This window comes from Leucoraja erinacea, chromosome 33 (genome assembly GCF_028641065.1).
Source record: "Leucoraja erinacea ecotype New England chromosome 33, Leri_hhj_1, whole genome shotgun sequence".
Lineage (NCBI taxonomy): Eukaryota > Metazoa > Chordata > Chondrichthyes > Rajiformes > Rajidae > Leucoraja > Leucoraja erinaceus.
In genome coordinates, this window is record NC_073409.1 from 23,845,812 (window position 1) to 23,871,072 (window position 25,261).

Sequence of the window (25,261 nt, forward strand, 5' to 3'; positions counted from 1 at the left end):
GAACCCAGCAGAGGAAATTGCCAAATGGCGCCAGGCGAAAAAACGTCAAAGACCTTCCGACTCTCTTTGGGTTACTTCGACTGGCAAAGTTTGCGTTCCTGATATTTTACTGCCTATCTTGTTACATTACTTACACATAATGGAAAGGGAGGAATGTTAGAAACCTGTAAAGCCACATGGTGGCACCCACATTTGACGAAAGAAGTATTACAAATTGTATCTCAGTGTCAGATTTGCTAGAGACACATCCCTGGAAAGGCCGTGCGGACCGAACCAGGACGCACGCCTTTAAACCCCCTTTTCACGGTGCGACTTGACGCAAGAGGTAACCAGTGTCTGACATCGTGGGAACCTCGTGCGGTAACAGTACGGCATTCGTGGACCACCGTGGCGCTAACGGCAGGTAATCGTGTATCTTGGGTACTCGGGAGAAAATTCAAACATGTTTGAATTTGTCCAAGAGTGTCTTGTACACTTGTGGTTGAGCATTGCAACATTTTATGAACGAAGTGTCCCGTGCGAAATCCATAGTAACTCTTGCGGTCACCGTGGGAACTCCTGCGAACGGTGAACCCGGAAGTTGGATAGAGTGAATCCAGTCAGTTTGCTATTTACATACAAATCTAATAAAACTAGCTAAGCATTTCATTAATGTCAGTATGTCTCTTTTTGTCTGAAAGCAGTTTCTAACTGGAGGAACTCCGCGGGCCAGGCAGCATCTACGGAGGGAAATTGACAGGGAGCCTTTCCTCAGGCTGCCTTATCTCTCTACTCCCCCAACTCCCACCCACACACAAAAATGCTGGAGAAACTCAGCGGGTGCAGCAGCATCTATGGAACGAAGGAAATAGGCAACGTTTCGGCCCGAAAAGTTGCTTATTTCTTGTGTATGTTTCGGAAGGAACAGCAGATGCCGGTTTAAAGATAATGAGTTCGACGGCAGGCAGCATGTTTGGGGAGAAGGAATGTGTGACATTTCGGGTCGAGACCCTTCTGATATGCTGCTTGTCCTGCTGAGCTACATGTTGTGTCTATCTTCGTTTTAATCCAGTATCTGCAGTTCCTTCCTGGCCGAACCCGATTGAAAGATGAGAGGCTGGGCGATAGAAATCATTAAATGAATTAAATAACTAGATACCTGTCTAATCGTATCTACGGGATTGAACAGGCTAGATGGAGGAAGAATGTTCCCGATGTTGGGTGAGTCCAGAACCAGGGTCCAAGTTTTACAGTCTACCGTGGGAATTCTTTAATTACAGCGGGAAACCTTCAGTTTCCCAGGGGGTCGGGACGGGACTGGAGTTGGGAGGGAAAGGTGGGGGAGTCGAGGGAGAGGAGGGGGAGACAGATGGGGGTGACTTCATTTACTGGCGGTGGGTGTCTGTCACTGAAACAGGCAGGTAAGATTTCGCATCCACCTTGTGTGTGCGTCTCTCTCTCTCTCTCTCTCTCTCCCTCTCACACAGGCATGAATGGAGGAACTCCGGGGGCCAGGCATCATTTACGGAGGAAATGGACAGGCGACCCATTCTTCAGGCTGCCTTATGTCTCCTCCCCCCCCCCCCCCCAACTCCCACCCACACACGCGAATGCTGGAGAAACTCAGCGGGTGCAGCAGCATCTATGGAACGAAGGAAATAGACAACGTTTCGGCCCCGCTGCACCCGCTGAGTTTCTCCAGCATTCGTGTGTGTGGGTGGGAGTTGGGGTGGGGGGGGGGGGAGAGACATAGGGCAGCCTGAAGAATGGGTCGCTGTCCATTTCCCTCCGTAAATGATGCCTGGCCCCCGGAGTTCCTCCATTCATGCCTGTGTGAGAGTGAGGGAGGGAGAGAGAGAGAGAGAGAGAGAGAGAGAGAGAGAGAGAGAGAGAGAGAGAGAGGCAGTCCTGGTCAGTCCTTTGAAGATAGACACCAGTTGCTTGGAGCAACTCAGCGGGACAGGCAGCATCTCTGGAGAGAAGGAACGTAAATGCTGCCTGGCCCGCGGAGTTCCTCCATTCATGCCTGTGTGAGAGTGAGGGAGGGAGAGTGTGAAGAAGGCTCTCGACCCGAAACGCCACCCGTTCCTTCTCTCCAGAGATGCTGCCTGTCCCGCTGAGTTGCTCCAAGCAACTGGTGTCTATTTTCAAAGGACTGACCAGGACTGCCTCTCTCTCTCTCTCTCTCTCCCTCCCTCCCTCTCACACAGGCATGACTGGAGGAACTCCGCGGGCCAGACAGCCTTTACGGAGGGAAATGGACAGGCGACCCATTCTTCAGGCTGCCTTACGTCTCTCTCCCCCCCCCCCCCCCCAACTCCCAGCCCCACACGCGAATTCTGGAGAAACTCAGCGGGTGCAGCATCATCTATGGAGCGAAGGAAATAGGCAACGTTTTGGCCCCGCTGCACCCGCTGAGTTTCTCCAGCATTCACGTGTGTGGGTGGGAGTTGGGGTGAGGGGGGGGGGGGAAGAGACATAAGGCAGCCTGAAGAATGGGTCGTCTGTCCATTTCCCTCCGTAGATGCTGCCTGGCCCGCGGAGTTCATCCATTCATGCCTGTGTGAGAGAGAGAGGGAGAGGGAGAGAGAGAGAGAGAGAGAGGCAGTCCTGGTCAGTCCTTTGAAGATAGACACCAGTTGCTTGGAGCAACTCAGCGGGACAGGCAGCATCTCTGGAGAGAAGGAACGGGTGGCGTTTCGGGCTGAAAGTTTCTTCAGACTGAAAGTTTCACCTCTCAGTAGATCATAAAATAACACAATAATCACGGTCAATGTGAGATACAGTCTTTATTCATATTTGACAAAATAAAAAGACGACTTCTTGCACATATTGAGAGAAGGTGCATCACACCAAACAACATTTGTCTAAAAAAACACAGATTATTCTTCAGCTCATTAAAGAACTCGGGTGAAAAAAACGAATAGAGTGTGTGACAACAAAGTAACATCATTTGTGCCACGTGATTAACTACACTACAGTCCACGATGTTCATTCGGGAAAGATCGGGAGACGGACAAGTCACTCGCACAAATGACAGAATTGCCGAGTACCGTGGGAACTCTTTACTCTACCCCCGTTATATCGTGTGATATCGTGCTAGACCACGACCACTCCACTCTGGCTACATCTTGCGTCAAGTCGCCCCGTGAAAACGAGCCATTACCGCATCGGCCTTTCCAGTGAATTCAAATTTATTTTGTCGACTTACCTAGAACATTGCTTAGATCTTTTCAGTCGAGGAGTGATATAATTTCACTGTGTACACCATCCGCAGGCTGCAGGAATTGTGGAGCGAGCTAATGGAACTTTAAAAAGCAAGCTTGCTAAACTAACTGAAGAGACAAAGCTTAACTGGGTCCAGGTTTTGCCTATGGCTTTATTTGCTATGCATATGACTCGCCATTCTACTACTCAATTGACCCCAGCTGAAGTAATTATGGGAGGCCTCTCAGGACTCCCTGGGGGGCGGAAGAAGTTGTGGAGACAACCTATGATCTCCATGCCTTGGATGAACGATTGATAACATACATGCAATTACTAATGGATGCATCACTCCGACTACAAAAAGATAGCTGCACCGTGCCGCGAATAAAAGCTCTCTTGCCATGGCCTGGTGCTGGACAGTGTTCGACAATAGGTGCAGGAATAGGCTATTTGGCCCTTCGAATCAGCACCGCCACTCAATGTGATCATGGCTGATCATCCCCAATCAGTACCCATTTCCTGCCTTCTCCCCATATCCCCTGACGCTGCTATTTTTAAGAGCCCTATTTAGCTCTCTCTTGAAAGCATCCAGAAAACCCGCCTCTCTGTGAGAAAAAGTGTTTCCTCATCTCCGTTCTAAATGGCTTACTCCTGGTTCTGGACCACCAACACCGGGAACATGTTTCCTGCCTCTAGCGTGTCGAAATCCTTAACAATCTTATATGATTCAATGAGATCACCTCTCATCCTAAACTCGATAGTGTACAAGCCCAGCTGCTCCATTCTATCAGCATATGACAGTCACGCCACCCCGGGAATTAACCTTGCAAACCTACGCTGCACTCCCTCAATAGCAAGAATGTCCTTCCTCTTTAGGGGACCAAAACTGTACACAATATTCCAGGTGTGGTCTCACTAGGGCTCTGTACAACAGCAGAAGGACCTCTTTGCTCCTATATTCGATTCCTCTTGTTATAAAGGCCAACATTCACTTTCTTCATTGCCTGCTGTACCGGCATGCTTACTTTCATATACTGATGTACAAGGACCCACAGATCCCGTTGTACTTCCCCTTCTCCATAACTTGACACCATTTAGATAGTAATCTGCCCTCCTGTTTTTGCTACCAAAGTGGATAACCTCACATTTATCCTGGGGGTATTGTGGATAATGAAGAGGATTTCCAAAGTCTACAGAGTGATTTAGGCCATTTGGAAGAATGGGCTGAAAGATGGCAGATGGAGTTTAATGCTGATAAATGTGAGGTGCTACACCTTGGCAGGACAAATCAAAATAGGACGTACATGGTAAATGGTAGGGAATTGAAGAATACAGTTGAACAAAGGGATCGTGCATAGTTCCTTGAAGGTGGAATCTCATATAGACAGGGTGGTAAAGAAAGCTGTTGGTATGCTAGCCTTTATAAATCAGAGCATTGAGTATAGAAGCTGGGATGTAAAGTTAAAATTGTACAAGGCATTGGTTAGACCAAATCTGGAGTATGGTGTACAATTTTGGTCGCCCAATTACAGGAAGGATGTCAACAAAATAGAGAGAGTACAGAGGAGATTTACTAGAATATTGCCTGGGTATCAACAACTAAGTTACAGAGATAGGTTGAATATGTTAGGTCTTTATTCTCTGGAGCGCAGAAGGTTAAGGGGGGACTTGATAGAGGTCTTTAAAATGATGAGAGGGATAGACAGAGTTGATGTGGACAAGCTTTTCCCTTTGAGAATAGGGAAGATTCAAACAAGAGGACATGACTTCAGAATTAAGGGACAAAAGTTTAGGGGTAATATGAGGGGGAACTTCTTTACTCAGAGAGTGGTAGCGGTGTGGAATGAGCTTCCAGTGGAAGTGGTGGAGGCAGGTTCATTGGTATCATTTAAAAATAAATTGGATAGGCATATGGATGAGAAGGGAATGGAGGGTTATGGTATGAGTGCAGGCAGGTGGGACTAAGGGGGAAAAAAAAAAAAATTGTTCGGCATGGACTTGTAGGGCCGAGATGGCCTGTTTCCATGCTGTAATTGTTATATGGTTGTTATATGGTCATTTTACTTTGTTTGTTATCATATGTGATAAAAGAGGGCAATGTTAATATCAGACATTTTGGGTACTTGACAAGATGGAGGATGACAGTTTAAAAGATCTGTAAAACCTGCTTGGCATCTTTTACAAAAAGCTGCAGAACCATGAGGTATAGATGGCTCCAGAAAGTCTCTGGCCTGCAAAGGGGTTGAATAGAGGTTGATGTCCAGATGGCCTGTAATTGTTAAAATGTATGAGATTTTGCAGAAGGAGCTGGGTCCTGTTGCAAATGCATGCTTGGGATTGGTTGGGAAAATGATGGAATACAATTATGTTGCAGAGTCTTCTCACTGCTAATTATGATTGGTCCAGTAGAGGGGCCTCACCAAAGATGTTTATTATAATTGGGGATAATGTTTATTTACTTAACAGAAGCGTTTCCCCCTAAGTGCTTTGTGTTGAAACTATGTTACACGCAATTGTATGATTGGGATAGGGAACAGTCATTCAATGTATTTTGCAGCACGTATCGATAATTGTCTTGTAGCGGTTGGCCCCCCCATGCATTTTCACGCCAAGGATCTGTAAGGCTATAAAAGAGTAGGTAGCAGATTAGGGTGGGTCGATCTTCTGGGGTGTTTCTATTTGCACGTGGCTGTTGGGCTCAAGTGAGTAGAGGCAAGGATCGGTCTCGCAGTGTTGGAACAGGTATTGTATTTGTACTGGTATGGTGCACTACAAAGAAAGTTGGTTTTCCAGTGCTCGTATTCGGTGTTTGATTGAACCAGACTAAAGGGGGTAAGTTTAGGACCGGAATTACATGAGAAGGTAATAATGAGGCATACAGAGATAAAATGTAATCAGAGCGACAGTCAGACTGATTGGAGAATTAGGAAGGAGGAGGGATGGAAAGAGAGACAAAGCAAGGGTTACTTGAAGTTAGAGGTCAATATTCATACATCTGGGGTGTAAGCTGCCCAAGCGAAACATGGGGTGCTGTTTCTCCACATTGCAATGGAGGAGGCCCAGAACAGAAAAGTCAATATGGGAATGGGAAGGGGAGATAAAGTGTTTAGTAACTGGGAGATCAGGTAAGTTTAAGCGGACTGAGCGGAGATGTTCAGCCAAATGACCACTGAGCCTGCCTTGGTCTCGTCGATAAATATGAGTCCACACCTGCAACAGCGGATACAGTAGAAAAGGTTGGAGGAGGTGCAAATGAATCTCTGCCTCACCTGAAAAGACTGTCAGGGTCCTTGGACGTAGTCAAGGGAAGAGGTACATGGACAGGGACAAGTGTTACATCCTCTGTGGTTGCAGGGGAAAGAATAGAATAAACAAGGTGTGAATGGTCCTTGATTATGTTGGTTCCTTTCCTGATGCCATGTGAACTATGGGTGGAGTCGATGTGGGAGGAGGCTAGTGTGACGGGTCAACATCCACAATGTTCTACAAGTTCTTGTAGTCTTCGGCAGAGCTGTGTCGATGTTTTCTATTTCATAAACAAATAAGGATCCCATCAGCTAGACATTTCCTGACTGTCTGAACTGCCATCACCTGCAAGATTACTTGATGTATGTCTCAGGAAGGCAGCATCTACCACCAATAATCCCCATCATCATGTCCACTTCTTGCTGCTACCCTTGGGCAGCCTGAGGTCCCACTACACTTACCCTGATTACATGTTTAAGAACAACTTTCCTTTAACCTTTAGGTTCTTGAGCTGACCCTAATCCTACCTCAGCAATGGAATTCTATGGACCACCTCTTGCACTACCATGGACCATTTTTGCTTCAATGTAGGAGATCAAGAGAGCACACAAACATTCGTATATAGATTTATTTGTCCAGATAATTAATTAAAGTGCTTTGCTGTTAACAATTTGTAATAAAAATGATAATTGAAGAGAGAATAGGTTTATATTCGCTGGAATTTAGAAGAACGAGAGAGAACCTAATTGAAACTATAAAATTCCAATGATATTGTACAGATCAGATGCAGGAAGGACGTTTCTGATGGTGGGCTGTCCAGAACCAGGAGTCATAGTCTCAGGATACAGGATAGGCCATTTCAGACTATGGTGTAGGGACATTTCTTCACCAAACGATTGCTGAGCCTATGATGTGGTCTACCACAGAAGACAGTTGAGCTGAAATCATTATATATGCACAAGATGGAGTTTCATTTTGTAATGAAGACACAAGAGACCAAAGATGCTGGAGACTGAAGCAATAAAAATATGCTGAAGTAGCTCAGCGGGTCAGACAGCATCTCTGGAGGGAATGGACAGTCAATGTTTTGGGCTGGGACCCTTCTTCAGACTGATGGATTCGGCGGGAATAAGAAAGGTGGGTTGGGACAAGGGATAGGGCACAGGGGAGGGTGGTGATTGGCAGATGGGTGAACTAAGTCACAAAGGCTGAGGGTGAAATTAAAGGGTGCCAGATAAGGAGAGGAGGAGAAGTGAAATGTCAAGCCAGAGGGAGGGATATGTGTGGAAGAGGACAGGGAGAGAGAGGCAAGAGAGGATAAAAGGGAAAAATGGGACACAGGAATGGGAGATGAGTGTATAGAGATTCTGGGGATTGATTTGTGCCGCTAATTCGTGTGGTTTCTCTGACGATGTTGGAATTCCAAGCAGTCCTTTCCTGTGCCATTCCCAGAGCATGCGTTTCCTGTTCCTGATCCAATTATACATTTGCATATATGGGATCCTCCACCAGGCAGTTTGCATAAATATCTTCTTGAAGTTGATTCATGTTCATCGTGGTTTTGGTGTCCATCTGACCTTTATCCTGTGACAGGAATAGAAATAGACAGAGTGACAAATGGCAGCACTGGCAATTGCTATATATGGGTCTGGAGAATACTCCACCCACAATAGGCAGCACAGTGGCGCAGTGGTAGAGTTACTGCTTTATAACGCTAGAGTCCCAGGTTCAATACTAACTGCGCATGTTGTCCAGGGAGCTTGTGCATTCTGCCTATGACCTTTGTGGGTTTTCTCCGGGTGCTCCGGTTTCCTCCCATGCTCCAAAGTCATACAGGTTTGCAGGTTAGATGGCTTCTACAAATTGTCCCTAGTGTGCAGGACGGTTCCAGTATATGGGTAATCGCTGGTCAGCACAGACTCGGTGGGCCAAAGGGCCTGTTTCTGCGCTGTATCTCTAAACTAAACTAAAATAAATAAATGCCGATAATCGTCGATCAATAGTGGGTTTGATTTTATGATTTCAGTCTCAGGGTGACAGTTGGGATCACAGGGAAGTACACTCCCACCTCTCCGAGAGGTGGTTCTGGGTTCAAGACCCTCCTGCTGTGTCTTTAACACAGAAACCAAGGCAGACACTCGCAGGCAGTACTGAGAGACTGTCTGTGTAGTGGGGCATTGCTTAGGGAATGTCACATGGCTGGAGGAGCTGCAGATCCCAAGCTGTGATGGGTTTGAGTGTTTAATTTAGTTTTTAGTTTTAGTTTTAGCACAGAAACATGCCCTTCTGTCCAACAAGTCTGTGCCAACCAACAATCCCCACATATTAACAATACAGACACTACACAAACTAGAGACCATTTACACAAAGTCAATTAACCTACAAACTTGTACGTCTTTGTAGTGTGGGAGGAAACCGAAGATATCAGAGAAAACCTACATAGTCACGGGGAGAACATACAAACTCCACGTAGTCAGGATCAAACCTGAGTCTCTGGTGCTGCAAGCGCTGTAAGGCATCAACTCTACCGCTGTGCCACCTTGGCCGCTGGAGCTGGGTCAGGAAAAGTGGAGCGGTGTTGTACCAGTGTCCACCTTGCTTTAGTCTCAGTGACGTGTGTTTGTCCAGTGAGAAAGGAATACACTGTGACGGGCATCACTCAGGATGGTTATTACCTGGGCTGTTTCCGACTGCGTGTGGTGCATTTCATAACGTTCCTCCTGCATCTGTCTCTCTCTCATCTGCACTGTTCCAGATTCCTCTCTTGTCACCGTTCTCGATGCATCCACTTGTGGTCTAAGAGCAGAAATAAAGGCTTTGTTAACCCACAGTATCAGAAATGTTCTTTGTCAGGGTGGAAATTATTGACTATATATACATTTGTGTTATTTTGTTAATGGGACTATAAAGCTGCAGCAGATAAGCCTTTCATTGCTGGTACATGTGGCAATTAAACACTCTTGAATCTACCGACCTGCACAACCCTCATCCTACGTCAACAACAGAACTCTAAGGACCACCTCATGCACAACCATGGAATAATTTTATTTTATTTTTCAATTATATTTTTGCAATGATATATAGTTTTTGCATGTTTAAGAAAGAAATGCAGATGCTGGAAAAATCAAAGGTAGAGGAATTCTGGAGGAATTCAGCGGGTGAGGCAGCATCTATGGAGATATTTTCTATTCAAATATTATAAGTATAACTTTTTTTTGTATGTTTGTCTATGATGATGTTGCAAGCAAGATGTTTAATTGTCCCTGTGTCTCTGTTTGAAAATAAACGTGAACGAACTGAACGGCTGGAATTGGGTTGGAGGGATGGAGGGGATCTCGGGGAAGGGGACAACCACCCACCTGTCTGTTCTCCATCGCGATTTGAGAATGCAGCAAATCACAGTCGATAGGATGATCAGGAACACGACCCCTGCTGCAGCAGCCAATGGGATGACTGGTAACCTCTGCCCATCTGTTGCAGGAACTGAGGCCAAAGAGATGGTTATTAATGACGGTGTTTCATTAACTTGTTCTCACAAAGACCCACCTATCGTCCACAGTAGCCATCAGCAACCCACTGTGATTAACTGTACACAAGTACAGCAGTTGTTGAAAAGAGAAAAATAACACATTTCAGAATTTGGTGTTTCAGTTATTCAGTTAAAGTTCTAGAGGAAATAAATCCAAGATCCACAATGAAGTAGGTTGCAAAACCGGAACCACGCTAGTTTATGGCAGGATTGTTCAGGATTAATGTATTAGGTTAGGAGAGATATAGACCAAGAGCAGGCATGTGGGACGAGCGTAGCTGGGACAATGTTGGCCATTGTGGGCGAGTTGGGCTGAATGGCCTGTTTCCACACTGTATCACTCTATGACTCTATGACTCGAAGTAATGTCTGTAATCATTCTCACCTAGCACACAGTGAACAATGGCTGTTTTCTTTAACATCATTACTTTTTGTATATCTTTCATTAATTTGTTCTGTGCATTCTATAACCATTACTGTCAGTGCCAGCAGTGAAACAGAGCCACAGACTAATTAAGTGATACAGTGTGGAAACAAGTCCTTCGGCCGAATATGTCCCAGCTACACTTGTCCCACCTGCCTGCTTTTGGTCCATATCTCTCCAAACTTGTCCTATCCATGTACCTGTCTAACTCTTTCTTAAATGTTGGGATAGTCCCAGCTGCATTACCTTCTCTGGCAGCTTGTTCCATACACACACCATCCTCCGTGTGAAAGATTTACCTCTTAGGTTCCTATTAAATCCAGGGGCTTCAGGCTGCTGCGGGCCAGCGAACGGAGCGCTCCACTCCGGTGAGCCCCTGATGAGGGCTCCCCCGCCCCATGCCGAGAGTCCGTGCTGTGCCCGCTGCTGAAGCCCCGAGTACGTCTCCGGGAAAGGCCGCCCGATCTTCGATGTTAAGCCACGGGGGAGACGACATGGAAAAAGTTTCCCCCTTACCCCCCACACAAGACACACAAAGAAACATTAAAAACATACATTAAAACATAATAAAAAAAACAAAATTTAGAAAAAAACGGACACGCTGCTGACAGGGCTGCCGGCTTGCAGCGCCCCCACCGAGTGGTGACCGCTTGGATTCCTGAGGGCTCCCACTCTCTCTCTAGTTACACATTTCTCCCTTATCTATTGATAAAAGCTGAGGTAATTACAGCTTACGTAATTTACAACACATCTTATGTTGGTCTTTGGAGAGACACGTCGGTGTGTTCACTCACGTTCTATGGCGAGGGTCACGGTCCTTTCCGCTGTCCCATGTTTATTCTCCGCCACACACTGATAGACCCCAGTGAGGTGTGGTGTCACCTGAGGGAACTCCAACCACAGCTCGTTGTTGGAACTTGTTTTGTTCAGTGTAACACCAAGATGTCTCCATGTCAGGTTAGACGCTGGGAAACTCTGGACGGAGCAGAGGATCGCTGTAGAGTTCCCTTCCTTTATACTGACCCAGGATTTGTTCACCTTATCGGAAGAAGTGATTGAGAGATTCTGTGGGGAATCTAAAAGCAAATACAGATCAGTTCCTGGGCACCAGTTGTGGGGCATCTTGAGAGATCACTGGTGGAAAACGTCTGATATTCGTGCAAGTTTGTTTCTGTCAGTTCAGGCTACAGAGGAAATTGCTATATGATAGAAAGGGCAAAATGCAGCATATTATGGGGCATTGCTGAGGGACCTCCGTACTGTTAATGGGGCAGTGTTGAGGGAGTGATGCACTGTGGGAGGGGAGGTACTGAGAGAGCACCACATTGGGAGGGCCAGTACAGTGGGAGCTCCACACTTGGTAAGGGGGCATCAACCCTGGGGAGGGGCAGTATTGAGGGAGCGTCGCCCAGCAGGAGGGGCAGTGCAGTGGGAGTGTCTCTTGAAGCAGGAGAGGGGTATCCCAAGTGTCCTTGCCAGAGTTACTTGGGAAAAGAGACATTTCTGCCAGTTTTACAGTGCTGCTGTGGAATCATCTGTGTACAACGTGGACTATTGTTGTTTGTGTACAATAAAAAATCTTCATACTTACATTGAACAGTCAGTGTGAGGGTCTGCTCCGATGAAACAGTTCGGTATCTGAATCTGCAGGTGAGGTTTTGCCTGTGATGTTTGAGCGCTGGGGTCAGGGACACAACAGAAGTATATGTCAGTTTGTCACCCCACTGAGTTACACTGTGTGAGACTGACAGTGGTTCATCAATGGGGGTGACCCAGGTTAAGGTGGAAGCTGTTCCATCACATGTGGTGTTGAAGGTGCAGGTTACATTCACAGTCTTTCCTTCCACCGTTTCAACAGGGAATATTGAGGGTTTATCTGTGAAATCTAATAAACAGAGAAATTTTCAGTTAAATGTCACCAGACGTTGCCCTGTGAGGGAACAGCGCAGCTGGCAGTTTAGATGTTGTCAACTTGCCCTTGCACTGGCCCTCTCGGCTTGAGGGAGCACTGCAATTGTGGAGAGGCCTCTTGTTCTCCAGTTGTGACAGACCTGATAAATCCAGTGGGGAATTCATGAGAAATTCCTCTATCCAGTCGAGGATACACCTCCTCATTCCTATTAGAAGGGTTTGTGGTGAATAACAGAGATGGATTTGTGAGGAACCAGATAGATACTGAGGAGAGAGGGGCATCAGAAGTGGTGATGAGGGACATGGGAAGAGGTGGAAGGAGTTCAAGTCTATTGTCATATGCACATGTAGGGTGAGGTATAGGAGTAGTGAAAATCAGCAGGATCACAGGCACATGGAGAAACACACAAAAAAATGTTTTGCATAAATTACACAAAAGATTATCAAAGAAAGACTGCAATAAAAACAAGCAATTAGTGCAAAAACATAATTAGAATAGAAGAAACCAAGTCCATGCCAGTACAATACTGCTCTCAATACCCAGTCTAGAGAGCAAGCTATTCTAGACTGGGTATTGAGTAATGAGGAAGGATTAGTTAGCAGTCTTGTTGTGTGTGGTCCCTTGGGCAAGAGTGACCATAATATTGTTGAGTTCTTCATTAGGATGGAGAATGACGATTATACATATGTTGGACACAGCACATCTTGAAGAAATGAGACCTCCTAATAGATCAATCAGACCAATTCTTAACGAGTTGGTCTGCATTTATTGACTTCTTGGATTCATGTGGTGCAACAGAATCGTACAAACCAACTGTTTCAGGTCTGGGTGAAAGATGGTCAACAATACAAAAACTCATCTCCGATCTCCTATTTGCTAATCTCTCTCTTGCTCTTTTTCCTTTCTTACTTTTCTTCCTCACTCTCTCTTTCTCTTTTTACACACACTACACATCCTTCTACTTTCTATTATCTTTCTCTCTCTCATTTCTTTAAAAAAAATTAAAAAATGAAGTTGTAAATGGAATGTAACATGTCAACATATATTTGGCACCTGAAAAAAAGATACCACTGTATTGTACTTACTTTAATAAATAAAACAAAATTAAATTAAAAAAGGATGGAGAGTGACATAATTAATTCAGAAACAAGGGTTCTGAACTTAAAGAAAGGTAACTTTCAGGGTATGAGACGTGAATTGGCCAAGGTAGACTGGCAGTTGATTCTTAAAGGGTTGACGTTGGATAGCCAATGGAAGGCATTTAAAGACTGCATGGATGAGCTACAAAAATTAATCATCCCAGTTTCGCAAAAGAATAAATCAAGGAAGGTAATGCATCCGTGGATAACAAGGGAAATCAGGGAGAGTAACAAAACAAAAGATGAAGCATACAAATTAGCCAGAAAAAGCAGCCTACCAGAGGACTGGGAAAATTCAGAGTCCAGCAGAGGAGGACAAAGGGATTAATTTGGAAAGGGAAAATAGATTATGAAAGAAAACTGGCAGGGAACATAAAAACTGACTGCAAAAGAATTTAAAGAAACTTGAAGAGAAAAAGACTAGCTAAAACAAATGTAGGTCAAAACAAATGAATCTTTATGTTCCTGTTCGGTTGAAAGGAAACAGTAAAAATTGGAAAGAGCCCTGGCTTTCAAGGAAAATTGGACATCTTGTTCAGAAATAGAGGGAGATCTACAATAATTATAGGCAGCATGAAGTAAATGAGGTGCTTGAGGAGTATAAGGAATGTAAAAAGAATTTTAAGAAAGAAATTAGAAAAGCTAACAGAAGATATGAGGTTGCTTTGGCAAGTAAGGTGAAAGTAAATCCAAAGGGTTTCTACAGCTATATTAATAGCAAAAGGATAACGAGGGATAAAATTGGTCCATTGGAGAGACAGAGTGGACAGCTATCTGCAGAGCCAAAAGAGATGGGGGAGATATTGAACAATTTATTTTCTTCGGTATTCACCAAGGAGAAGGATATTGAATTATGTGAGGTAAGGGAAACTAGTAGAGTAGCTATGGATACTATGAGGTTCAAAGTAAAAGATGTACTGACACTTTTGAAAAATATTAAAGTGGATAAGTCCCCAGGTCCTGACAGGATATTCCCAAGGACATTGAGGGAAGTTAGTGTAGAAATAGCCGGGCTATGACAGAAATATTTCAAATGTCATTAGAAATGGGAATAGTCACCGAGGATTGATGTACTGCGCATGTTGTTCCATTGTTTAAAAAGGGTTCTAAGAGTAAACCTAGCAATTATAGACCTGTTAGTTTGACTTCAGGGGTGGACAAATTAATGGAAAAGATACTTAGAGATAATATATATAAGGAACTGGATAAACAGGGTCTGATTAGGAACAGTCAACATGGATTTGTGCCTGGAAGGTCATGTTTGACTAATCTTCTTGAATTTTTTGAAGATGTTACTCGGGAAATTTATGAGGGTAAAGCAGTGGATAATATCTATATGACCTTTAGTAAGGCCTTTGACAAGGTTCCTCGTGGAAGTTTGGTTAAGAAGGTTCAACTGTTGGGTATAAATGCAGGAGTAGCAAGATGGATTCAACAGTGGCTGAATGGGAGACGCCAGAGGGTAATGGTGGATGGCTGTTTGTCGGGTTGGAGGCAGGTGACTAGTGGGGTGCCTCAGGGATCTGTGTTGGGTCCTTTGTCATTTGTCATGTACATCAATGATCTGGATGAAGGTGTGGTAAATTGGATTAGTAAGTATGCAGATGATACCAAGATAGGGGGTGTTGTGGATAATGAAGAGGATTTCCAAAGTCTACAGAGTGATTTAGGCCATTTGGAAGAATGGGCTGAAAGACGGCAGATGGAGTTTAATGCCGATAAATGTGAGGTGCTACACCTTGGCAGGACAAATCAAAATAGGATGTACATGGTAAATGGTAGGGAATTGAAGAATGCAGTTGAACAGAGGGATCTGGGAATAACCGTGCATAGTTTCTTGGTGGAATCTCATATAGCCAGGGTGGTAAAGGACGCTTTTGGTATGGTAGCCTTTATAAATCAGAGCATTGAGTATAGAAGCTGGGATGTAATGTTAAAATTGTACAAGGCATTGGTGAGACCAAATCTGGAGTATGGTGTACAATTTTGGTCGCCCAATTATAGGAAGGATATCAACAAAATAGAGAGAGTACAGAGGAGATTTGCTAGAATGTTGCCTGGGTTTCAACAACTTAGTTACAGAGAAAGGTTGAATAAGTTAGGTCTTTATTCATTGGAGCGCAGAAGGTTAAGGGGGGACTTGATAGAGGTCTTTAAAATGATGAGAGGCATAGACATAGTTGATGTGGACAAGCTTTTCCCTTTGAGAATAGGGAAGATTCAAACAAGAGGACATGACTTCAGAATTAAGGGGCAGAAGTTTAGGGGTAACATGAGAGGGAACTTCTTTACTCAGAGAGTGGTTGCGGTTTGGAATGAGCTTCCAGTGGAAGTGGTGGAGGCAGGTTCGTTGGTATCATTTAAAAATAAATTGGATAGGCATATGGATGAGAAGAGAATGGAGGGTTATGGTATGAGTGCAGGCAGGTGGGACTAAGGGAAAATAATTGTTCGGCACGGACTTGTAGGGCTGTAATTGTTATATGGTTATTATATGGTTATAGGTCCCTTGCAGTCAGAAACAGGTAAATTAATCATGGGGAACAAGGACATGGCAGACCAATTGAATAACTACTTTATCTCTGTCTTCACTAAGGAAGATATGAATAATCTGCCGGAAATAGCAGGGGACCGGGGATCAAATGAGATGGAACTGAGTGAAATACAGGTTAGCCGGTAAGTGGTGTTGGATAAATTGAATGGATTAAAGGCCAATGAATCCCCAGGGCCAGATAGGCTGCATCCCAGAGTACTTTAGCAAGTAGCCCCAGAAATAGTGGATGCATTAGTGATAAGTTTTCAAAACTCTTTAGATTCTGGAGTAGTTCCTGAGGATTGGAGGGTAGCTAATGTAACCCCACTTTTTAAAAAGGGAGGGAGAGAGAAAACGGCAAATTACAGATCAGTTAGTCTAAAATCGGTAGTGGGGAAACTGCTAGAGTCAGTTATTAAAGGTGGATTAGCAGCACATTTGAAAAGTGGTGAAATCATTGGACAAAGTCAGCATGGATTTATGAAAGGTAAATCATGTCTGACGAATCTTATAGAATTTTTTGAGAATGTAACTCGTAGACTAGTGGATAAGGGAGACCAGTGGATGTGTTATATCTTGACTTTCAGAAGGCTTTCGACAAGGTCCCACATAAGAGATTAGTTTGCAAACTTAAAGCACATGGTATTGGGGGTTCAGTATTGATGTGGATAGAGAACTGGCTGGCAGACAGGAAGCAAAGAGTAGGAGTTAACGGGCCCTTTTCAGAATGGCAGGCAGTGACTTGTGGGATACCGCAAGGCTCAGTGCTGGGACCCCAGCTATTTACAATATATATTAATGATTTGGATGAGGGAATTGAATGCAACATCTCCAAGTTTGCAGATGACACGAAGCTGTGGGGCAGTGTTAGCTGTGAGGAGGATGCTACGAGGCTGCAAGGTGACTTGGATAAGTTGGGTGAGTGGGCAAATGCATGGCAGATGCAATATAATGTGGATAAATGTGAGGTTATCCATTTTGGTGGCAAAAACAGGAAAGTAGACTATTATTTCAATGGTGGCCGATTAGGAAAAGGGGAGATGCAATGAGACCTGGGTGTCATGGTACACCAGTCATTGAAAGTAGGCATGCAGGTGCAGCAGGCAGTGAAGAAAGCAAATGGTATGTTAGCATTCATAGCAAAAGGATTTGAGTATAGGAACAGGTAGGTTCTACTGCAGTTGTACAGGGCCTTGGTGAGACCACACCTGGAGTATTGCGTACACTTTTGGTCTCCTAATCTGAGGAAATACATTCTTGCCATAGAGGGAGTTCAGAGAAGTTTCACCAGACTGATTCCTGGGATGTCAGGACTTTCATATGAAGAAAGAGTGGATAGACTTGGCTTGTACTCGCTAGAATTTAGAAGATTGAGGGGGGATCTTATAGAAACTTACAAAATTCTTAAGGAGTTGGACAGGCTAGATGCAGAAAGATTGTTCCCGATGTTGGGGAAGTCCAGATCAAGGGGTCACATTTTAAGGATAAGGGGGACGTCTTTTAGGACCGAGATGAGAAAAACATTTTTTCACACAGAAAGTGGTGAACCTCTGGAATCCTCTGCCATAGAAGGTAGTTGAGGCCTGTTCATTGGCTATATTTAAGAGGTAGTTAGATATGGCCCATGTGGCTAAGGGGATCAGAGGGCATGGAGAGAAGGCAGGTGCATGATACTGAGTTGGATGATCAGCCATGTTCGTATTGAATGGCGGTGCATGCTCGAAGGGCCGAATGGCCTACTCCTGCAACTATTTTCTATGTTTCTATGTTACAAGGTGGTCTGTAGTGTTCCACTGCTGAAATAGTATTAGAGTTGTGAAGGTCGTTTCAAGAATGTGTCCATAGTAGTAACATAACTGTTGCTGACCTGTGGTGTGGGACTACAGGAATCTGTAGCTCCGACCTGTCGGTAGCAGTGAGAAGAGAGCATGGCCCACATGATTGGAATCCTTGATGATAAATGCTGCCATCTGGAGGCAGGAATTGGAGTTGCCATACTCCATGATGCCATGATGCAACCATTTAGGACACTTCCTTCAGTGCATCTGTGGAACTTTGTTGGAATATTCGGAGACGTAATGCACCAACTCTCCCTAAACTCAGGAATTAGAGGCACTGCTTTGCCTTCTTCACAATTGGATCTATGTGCTGCACACCTACGACAGGTCATCCAGGAATTTGAAGCTGCTAACTCTCACCACCATCAACCCACCAATAAAAACAGTCACCTGGTTTTCCGACTTCCCCTTTCTGAATTCAACAATTAATTCCTTGGTCTTGTTGACCCTAAGTTATAAATAATTGTTGCTGAATCATTTATCCAGCCTTGTGTGGAACAGGAACCCTACACAGAACTAATTTGGGAGATACCAACTCTTTAATGAGAAGTACATTTATGTGCTGGCTTCAAGCAGAGAAGTGGATCACAGCTTTGAGTCATTCCTCAGTGAATATGACCCAACATTACATTACACATGTGCAGCAAAAATTAAAAAAGAATACGTATCAGTAGCAGCAACCAAAGAGAAATGCTGTAGAGGTTGCTGGAACTTTGCTACAAGGCTGCTTTTTCAATGTATTTGGGCAGAGAGGGAGGGAGGGTTTGGGGTGGTGGATAAGGTGCAAATTGAGTGGATTGTGTAGTCGTGAAGCTTCACAGTATGGAAACAGGTCCTTTAGCCCATCATGTAATGCTGGTAATGCTGGTATTCCACGCTAATGTCATTTGCCTACATTTGGCCCCTATACCTCCATATGTTTTATATCCATCTTTATGTCCAAATGTATTTTAAAGGTGTAATTGTATCCACTTCCTTCTGTTCCTCTGGCATCACATTCCAGATGTGGACTACTGTCTGGGTGAAAATGTTTCCCCTGGGTCCTTTTTAAATCTCTCCTCTCTCACCTTAAGCTGAAGCCTTGTAGTTTTAGCATTGTCTACCCTGGGACAAAGCCTGTGAACACTCACTTCATCCATGCCCCTCACTACATATGGTGCTGCTGTAGTTGGCAAGTGGGGAATACATGGAACATAGAACAATGCAACACAGCACCAGGCCCCTTGGTGCACAATGTCTCTGTCAACATGCTGGCGAGACTAACTCGATCTGCCTGCACATAATCCATATCCCTCCGTTCCCTGCATAACCATGTGCCTATCGAAAAGTATTTTAACTGCCACAATCATATCTTCCTCCACCACCACCCTTGATAGCGTGTTTCAGTTGCTCACCACCCTCTGTGTAGAAAAACTTGCCCTGCACATCTCTATAGGGTGATTTCACGAAAGGTCACTGGAGCGTAGATCCGCACCCACGTGACCGAAAATCTAAAGTGGAGGACATGCTAGACATCCGGTACATGTTAGTGGATGGGAAAACACGCACTTTCCCACCCGTTAAAAACATAAAAAACGGCCAGGTTTTGATCTGCAATTTATTGTGCCAGTCGGGGTGACCGTAAGGCACAGCTACCCAGATTTACAGTAAAAAAAAAGATAGAAACTAAGGTAAATTAAAGAGGGAGCTGAAGGTGCCAATCCAGCGGAAGTGAACAGCGGACATTTGCCGTGGAGATTTAAAGGTCCAAAATATCGGGAATTATCGCGTTTGCTCGCTGAATTTCATCAAAAGTAAGGCATTATTGACGGTTTTCGGTCACGTGGGTGCGGATCTACGCTCCAGTGACCTTTCGTGAAATCACCCTATAATTATAAAACTCTCATCTTGGAAGTGGATGTATTTATTTGTATGTGTGTGTGTGTCTTGTTTGTCTGTGATTCACAACTGCTCGAAAAGACGACGCGTTAACGGTGAAATATTACGAATGAGATTTACCTCATGATCTCAAAATCGCCTCATCTGAAATTTTGATTCATTATTTCTTATTTATTAAAATTGTTCACAAAAATGAAATATTTTTTAAAGCTAACGAGCTGATGACATCACCATGGCTCTGCTCCTCATGGCCCACTGCGCAGTGTTTTCAACACACAGCCTGCTGCGCATATTTTCCACGCGCTGTGAGACCCACTTTGCTGTGTACATTACTGGAGCAATGTGTGATTAGCAAAATGTATCACAGCTGGTAACACATCCGCATATAGTGCTCATGTTTTACTGATGATAATGGAAGAAGTATCAGCATTCTGGTGAGATTGGACTGGTGGGCATTGCCAGGATTTAACCACCAAACACTGTGATACTGAGCTATGGTTTGTGTCCATTGGGCAGAAGCACAGTTTGTGTTATTTTCTACTGCCTGAATATCAGTTGTTGACTGATTATACGGAGCACTTACCAGAAACACGGAGCCGTGTTGCAGGGAAGAAACTGAAACTATCTTTGTAGTTAAATTCAGTTCTAAAATAATAAGGTCCTTCATCTTCCTGTGTGATGCTGTCTATAACCAGGGGACAGTTGCCGTCTCTCAGGTCTCCAGACAGCCGGGTCCGACGGTAAAAGCTTGGTGATTCTTTACTGTGATCCCCGGAGTGGAAAGCGATAGACTGATAGTTCCCGTTCTCACCGTTAATCCAGATTCCAACCGGTGGTATTTTGTTCAGACGGGCCGGGTACCTGTAATGACACGGAATCCGGGCACACAGACCCCTCTGTGCTGTCACCTCTGATGGAACGTTGATAGTCCACTCCATCGACACTGCAGCTGAGGAGAAAAGGAACAACATTAGGCATGGAGGGCTTGTGGATCTTCCAGACTCCATTGTATCGGAATCACATCCTGGGCATTGTGCGGTGACAAAGTGTGTGAATACCTTCTCGTGCTTTTCTGCCTCTGAAAACATGAACTGTACGTGAACCCTCTTACTGAGGGTCGGCTGCTGCGACATGCATGCACTGACCCAGGGGTAGACCTCAAGGTCTCAGTGGTGGGTGGAGTGCAGTGACAGGTACAGCAAGCACCAGCTGAAAGCAGGTTGTTCATATCAGTGGCAGGTTTTAGATTCCCTCCCCATTGTAGGGAGTGTCAAACTAAAGGCCACAGGTTTAATGTGAGATGGGAAAGATTTAAAGGGGACCCGAGGGACAGGTTTTTCACACAAAGGTGGAGGGTATATAGCCATATAACCATATAACAATTACAGCACAGAAACAGGCCATCTCGACCCTTCCAGTCCGTGCCGAACACATAATCTCCCCTAGTCCCATATACCTGCGCTCAGACCATAACCCTCCATTCCCTTCCCATCCATATAACTATCCAATTTATTTTTAAATGATAAAAACGAACCTGCCTCCACCACCTTCACTGGAAGCTCATTCCACACAGCTACGACTCTCTGAGTAAAGAAGTTCCCCCTCATGTTACCCCTAAACTTCAGTCCCTTAATTCTCAAGTCATGTCCCCTTGTTTGAATCTTTCCTACTCTCAGTGGGAAAAGCTTTTCCACGTCAACTCTGTCTATCCCTCTCATCATTTTAAAAACCTCTATCAAGTCCCCCCTTAACCTTCTGTGCTCCACAGAATAAAGCCCTAACTTGTTCAACCTTTCTCTGTAACTTAGTTGCTGAAACCCAGGCAACATTCTAGTAAATCTCCTCTGTACTCTCTCTATTTTGTTGACATCCTCCCTATAATTAGGCGACCAAAATTGTACACCATACTCCAGAATTGGCCTCACCAATGCTTGTACAATTTTAACATTACATCCCAACTTCTATACTCAATGCTCTGATTTATAAAGGCCAGCACACCAAAAGCTTTATTTACCATCCTATCTACATGAAATTCCACTTTCAGGGAACTATGCACAGTTATTCCCAGATCCCTCTGTTCACCTACATTCTTCAATTCCCTACCATTTACCATGTACGTCCTATTTTGATTTGTCCTGCCAAGATGTAGCACCTCACACTTATCAGCATTAAACTCCATCTGCCATCTTTCAGCCCACTCTTCCAACTGGCATAAATCTCTCTGTAGACTTTGAAACTCTTTATTACCCGCAACCCCACCTATCTTAGTATCATCTGCATACTTACTAATCCAATTTACCACACCATCATCCAGATCATTGATGTACATGACAAACAACAGTGGACCCAACACAGATCCCTGTGGCACCCCACTCGTCACTGGCCTCCAACCTGACAAACAACCATCCACCATTACTCTCTGGCATCTCCCCTTCAGCCACTGTTGAATCCATCTTGCTACTCCACCATTAATACCCAACCATTGAACCTTCTCAACCAACCTTCCATGAGGAACCTTATCAAAGGCCTTACTGAAGTCCATATACACAACATCCACTGCTTTACCCTCATCAATTTCCCGAGTAACATCTTCAAAAAATTCAAGAAGATTAGTCAAACATGACCTTCCAGGCACAAATCCATGTTGACTGTTCCTAATCAGACCCTGTTTATCCAGATGCTTATATATATTATCTCTAAGTATTCTTTCCATTAATTTGCCCACCACTGATGTCAAACTAACAGGTCTATAATTGCTAGGTTTACTCTTAGACCCCTTTTTAAACAATGGAACAAAATGCGCAGTACGCCAATCCTCCGGCACTATTTGCGCTTCTAATGACATTTGAATCCGGGTCTGGTAGGCGGCGCGACTCACGTCAGCAGCGGCCTCTGCAGCCCGTCCGCATTTTTATTATTTTTGTCTATGTTTTTATGTAGTTTTCGTTATTATTTTTGTTGGGGTGTGTGTGTGTGTGTGTGTGTGTGGGGGGTGGGAGGGAGGGGGTAACTTTTAAATCTCTCCCTGCACGGTTGGGGCTGCAGTATGGAGCGGCCTCCAACAGGAGAAGACCGGGGACTCTGGTGCCGACTCACCTCACCGTCGCGGAGCTGGCCGAGTCCGGAGCGGGTGGAGCGGGGGTGGAGCGCTGCTGCTGCTGCTGCTGCTGCTGCGGCCCGACCTCCGGAGATTCGGAGGCTGCAACTGCGGGTCTGGCGGACGGCGGCACCGCGGGTCCCTGGAGGGAGACCGCTTTTCAGGGCTCCTGCAACGGCGACTTCTCCCGCCCGAGTTGCGGGGTTGAAGAGCTCTTGGAGCGGGGCCTGACATCACTGCCCCGTGCGGCTTGGAATGGCCGCGGGACTCTGCGAGCGCACGCCGGGGGCTCTAACACCAAGACCCGGTGTGCGACCTTGCATCACCCGGCGTGGCTTTAATGGCCGTGTGACAATCGCCATCGCCAGCCGGGGGCTTTGACTTTGACTCTGACATCGGGGGGGGGGGGAGTGAGAGTGCAGTGGAGAGATAAGTTTTTTTGGCCTTCCATCACAGCGATGTGATGGATGTTTATGTAAAATGTAAATTATGTTGTGTCTTGGGTCTATTTGTTTGTAATGTACGGCTGCAGAAACGGCATTTCGTTTGGACCTCAAGGGGTCCAAATGACAATTAAATTGAATTAAATTGAATTAAATTAAAATTGAAATATTTCTGCCATAGCCCCTGCTATTTCTACACCAACTTCCCTCAATGTCCTAGGGAATATCCTGTCCGGACCTGGAGATGTATCCACTTTTATATTTCTCAAAAGTGTCAGTACTTCCTCTCCTTTGATCCTCATAGTTGCCATAGCTACTCTACTTGTTTCCCTTACCTCACATAATTCAATATCCTTCTCCTTGGTGAATACCGAAGAAAATAAACTGTTCAATATCTCCCATTATATGATGAACTGTGAGAGGAATTGGTTTAGGCCGGTACAATAACAACATTTAAAATACATTTGGACAGGCACGTGGGTAGGAAGGGAGTAAATGGGCGAAGCTCAGGGGTACAGAGAGAGTGAGGGTTGTAGCAGTGATGAAGGTTATTCCCCATCATGAGAATGTACAGACAGTCGGCCATAAACACATACAAGCTGTTGCTGATGGTACCTTGGAGAAGTGACAGGAAGAAGTACGATTTCCCCATCGTTGTTCGATCCCACATATCCCGTCAGTTTCCCACTCTCCACGTCTGGAAAAGAGAATAGTTAATGATATCTCTCCACCGGCCCGGTAGCTCTCAAGAGATTCCAACTGCTGCTGGACAGTGGGGCTGATCTTCCCCTGTCCCAAAACTGCTGCTGTCTGCGCTTGGACCACACTGTCCCTCCAGAGTTGTCCCAGGTACAGTCTCCCTATGGAAGCCGGCTCCCAGCGCAGTGTCCTGGGTCAGGCCAGGGCCTCTCCTAGTCTTCTGTACATTCTATCCTGGAGATTGACAGATTCTTGATTAGTACGTGTGTCTGGGGTTATGGGGATAAGGCAGGAGAATGGGGTTGAAAGGGAAAGATAGATCAGCTATGATTGAATGGTGGAGTTGGCTCGATGGGCCGAATGGCCCATTTGCTCCTGTGACTTATGAACTTATGTTTAGTGACCGCTGCACTTACAGAATGGCTTTGACAGGCGTCCCCAGGCCCACCCATTGATGGAGTTGTCCCCCACTGCTCAGACCCTGGAAACCAGGCATGAATAACGAGTTTAGAAATTATCACAGAGATACAGGACACAGCACGACATTGGAGGAGATGCCAACCGTGGACTGAGTTCATGCTCACCGCAGTCAGAGGACGAGAATCACCCGCCGCAGACCAAGAATGGATGACCCACCGGTCGACCTGGCTCTCCACCGAACTTGGACCTGAGCCACCGGTGTCGATGGAACACGCGTTACCAAGAGTGAGGAGGGAACTTAGTGTGACGTGGACCGTCGAGAACAAAGGGGGGGACCCAGCGGAGGGGCTCCAATAATCAATGGGATCTGGTAAACCTCGTCCTCGCCTCGTCCAAAGCCTGTACATCCTTCTCACACTGGGGGCAATTATTCCTCCAAATGCGGCCTATAAAGCTGCTTCATAACTTTCTGACACTATTACTCCACACCCCGAACAATGAAGTGGCTTATTCACCACTATATCTTGTGTTGTTACCTACAATGGTTCCTCCATACATCAATACAGTTAAATGTCTTTCCATTAATTTTATATTTTCCCATTGCATTTGACCTCCCAAAGTGCACCACCTCACATTTGCTGGTATTAAATTTCATCTCACATTTCTCCACCCATTGCTGATCTGTATCTGTATACTTTGACAGCCTTCCTCAAAGTTTGCAACTCCAGCAATCTAGGTGGTATCTGCAAATTTGCTGACCAACCCATCTACATTTACATTGGGCTTGTACATATATATATACACATATATACACGCACGCGCGCACACACACACACACACACACACACACACACACGCACACACACACACACACACACACACACACACACACACACACACACACACACACACACACA

General features: G+C 45.1%; 1 protein-coding gene across 1 annotated transcript; it reads right to left on the minus strand.

Annotated features, from left to right (window-relative positions):
* Positions 1–2,567: 2,567 nt before the first annotated feature.
* Positions 2,568–25,261, minus strand: LOC129712817 (sialic acid-binding Ig-like lectin 13). The gene is made up of 7 exons (XM_055661553.1): positions 23,841–25,261; positions 20,269–20,634; positions 11,977–12,270; positions 11,180–11,461; positions 9,792–9,915; positions 9,108–9,228; positions 2,568–8,016 (listed from the first exon to the last, which is right to left on the minus strand). Exons 1-7 carry the CDS (start codon positions 23,893–23,895, stop codon positions 7,912–7,914), a joined length of 1,347 nt encoding a protein of 448 aa, XP_055517528.1. The 5' UTR covers positions 23,896–25,261; the 3' UTR covers positions 2,568–7,911.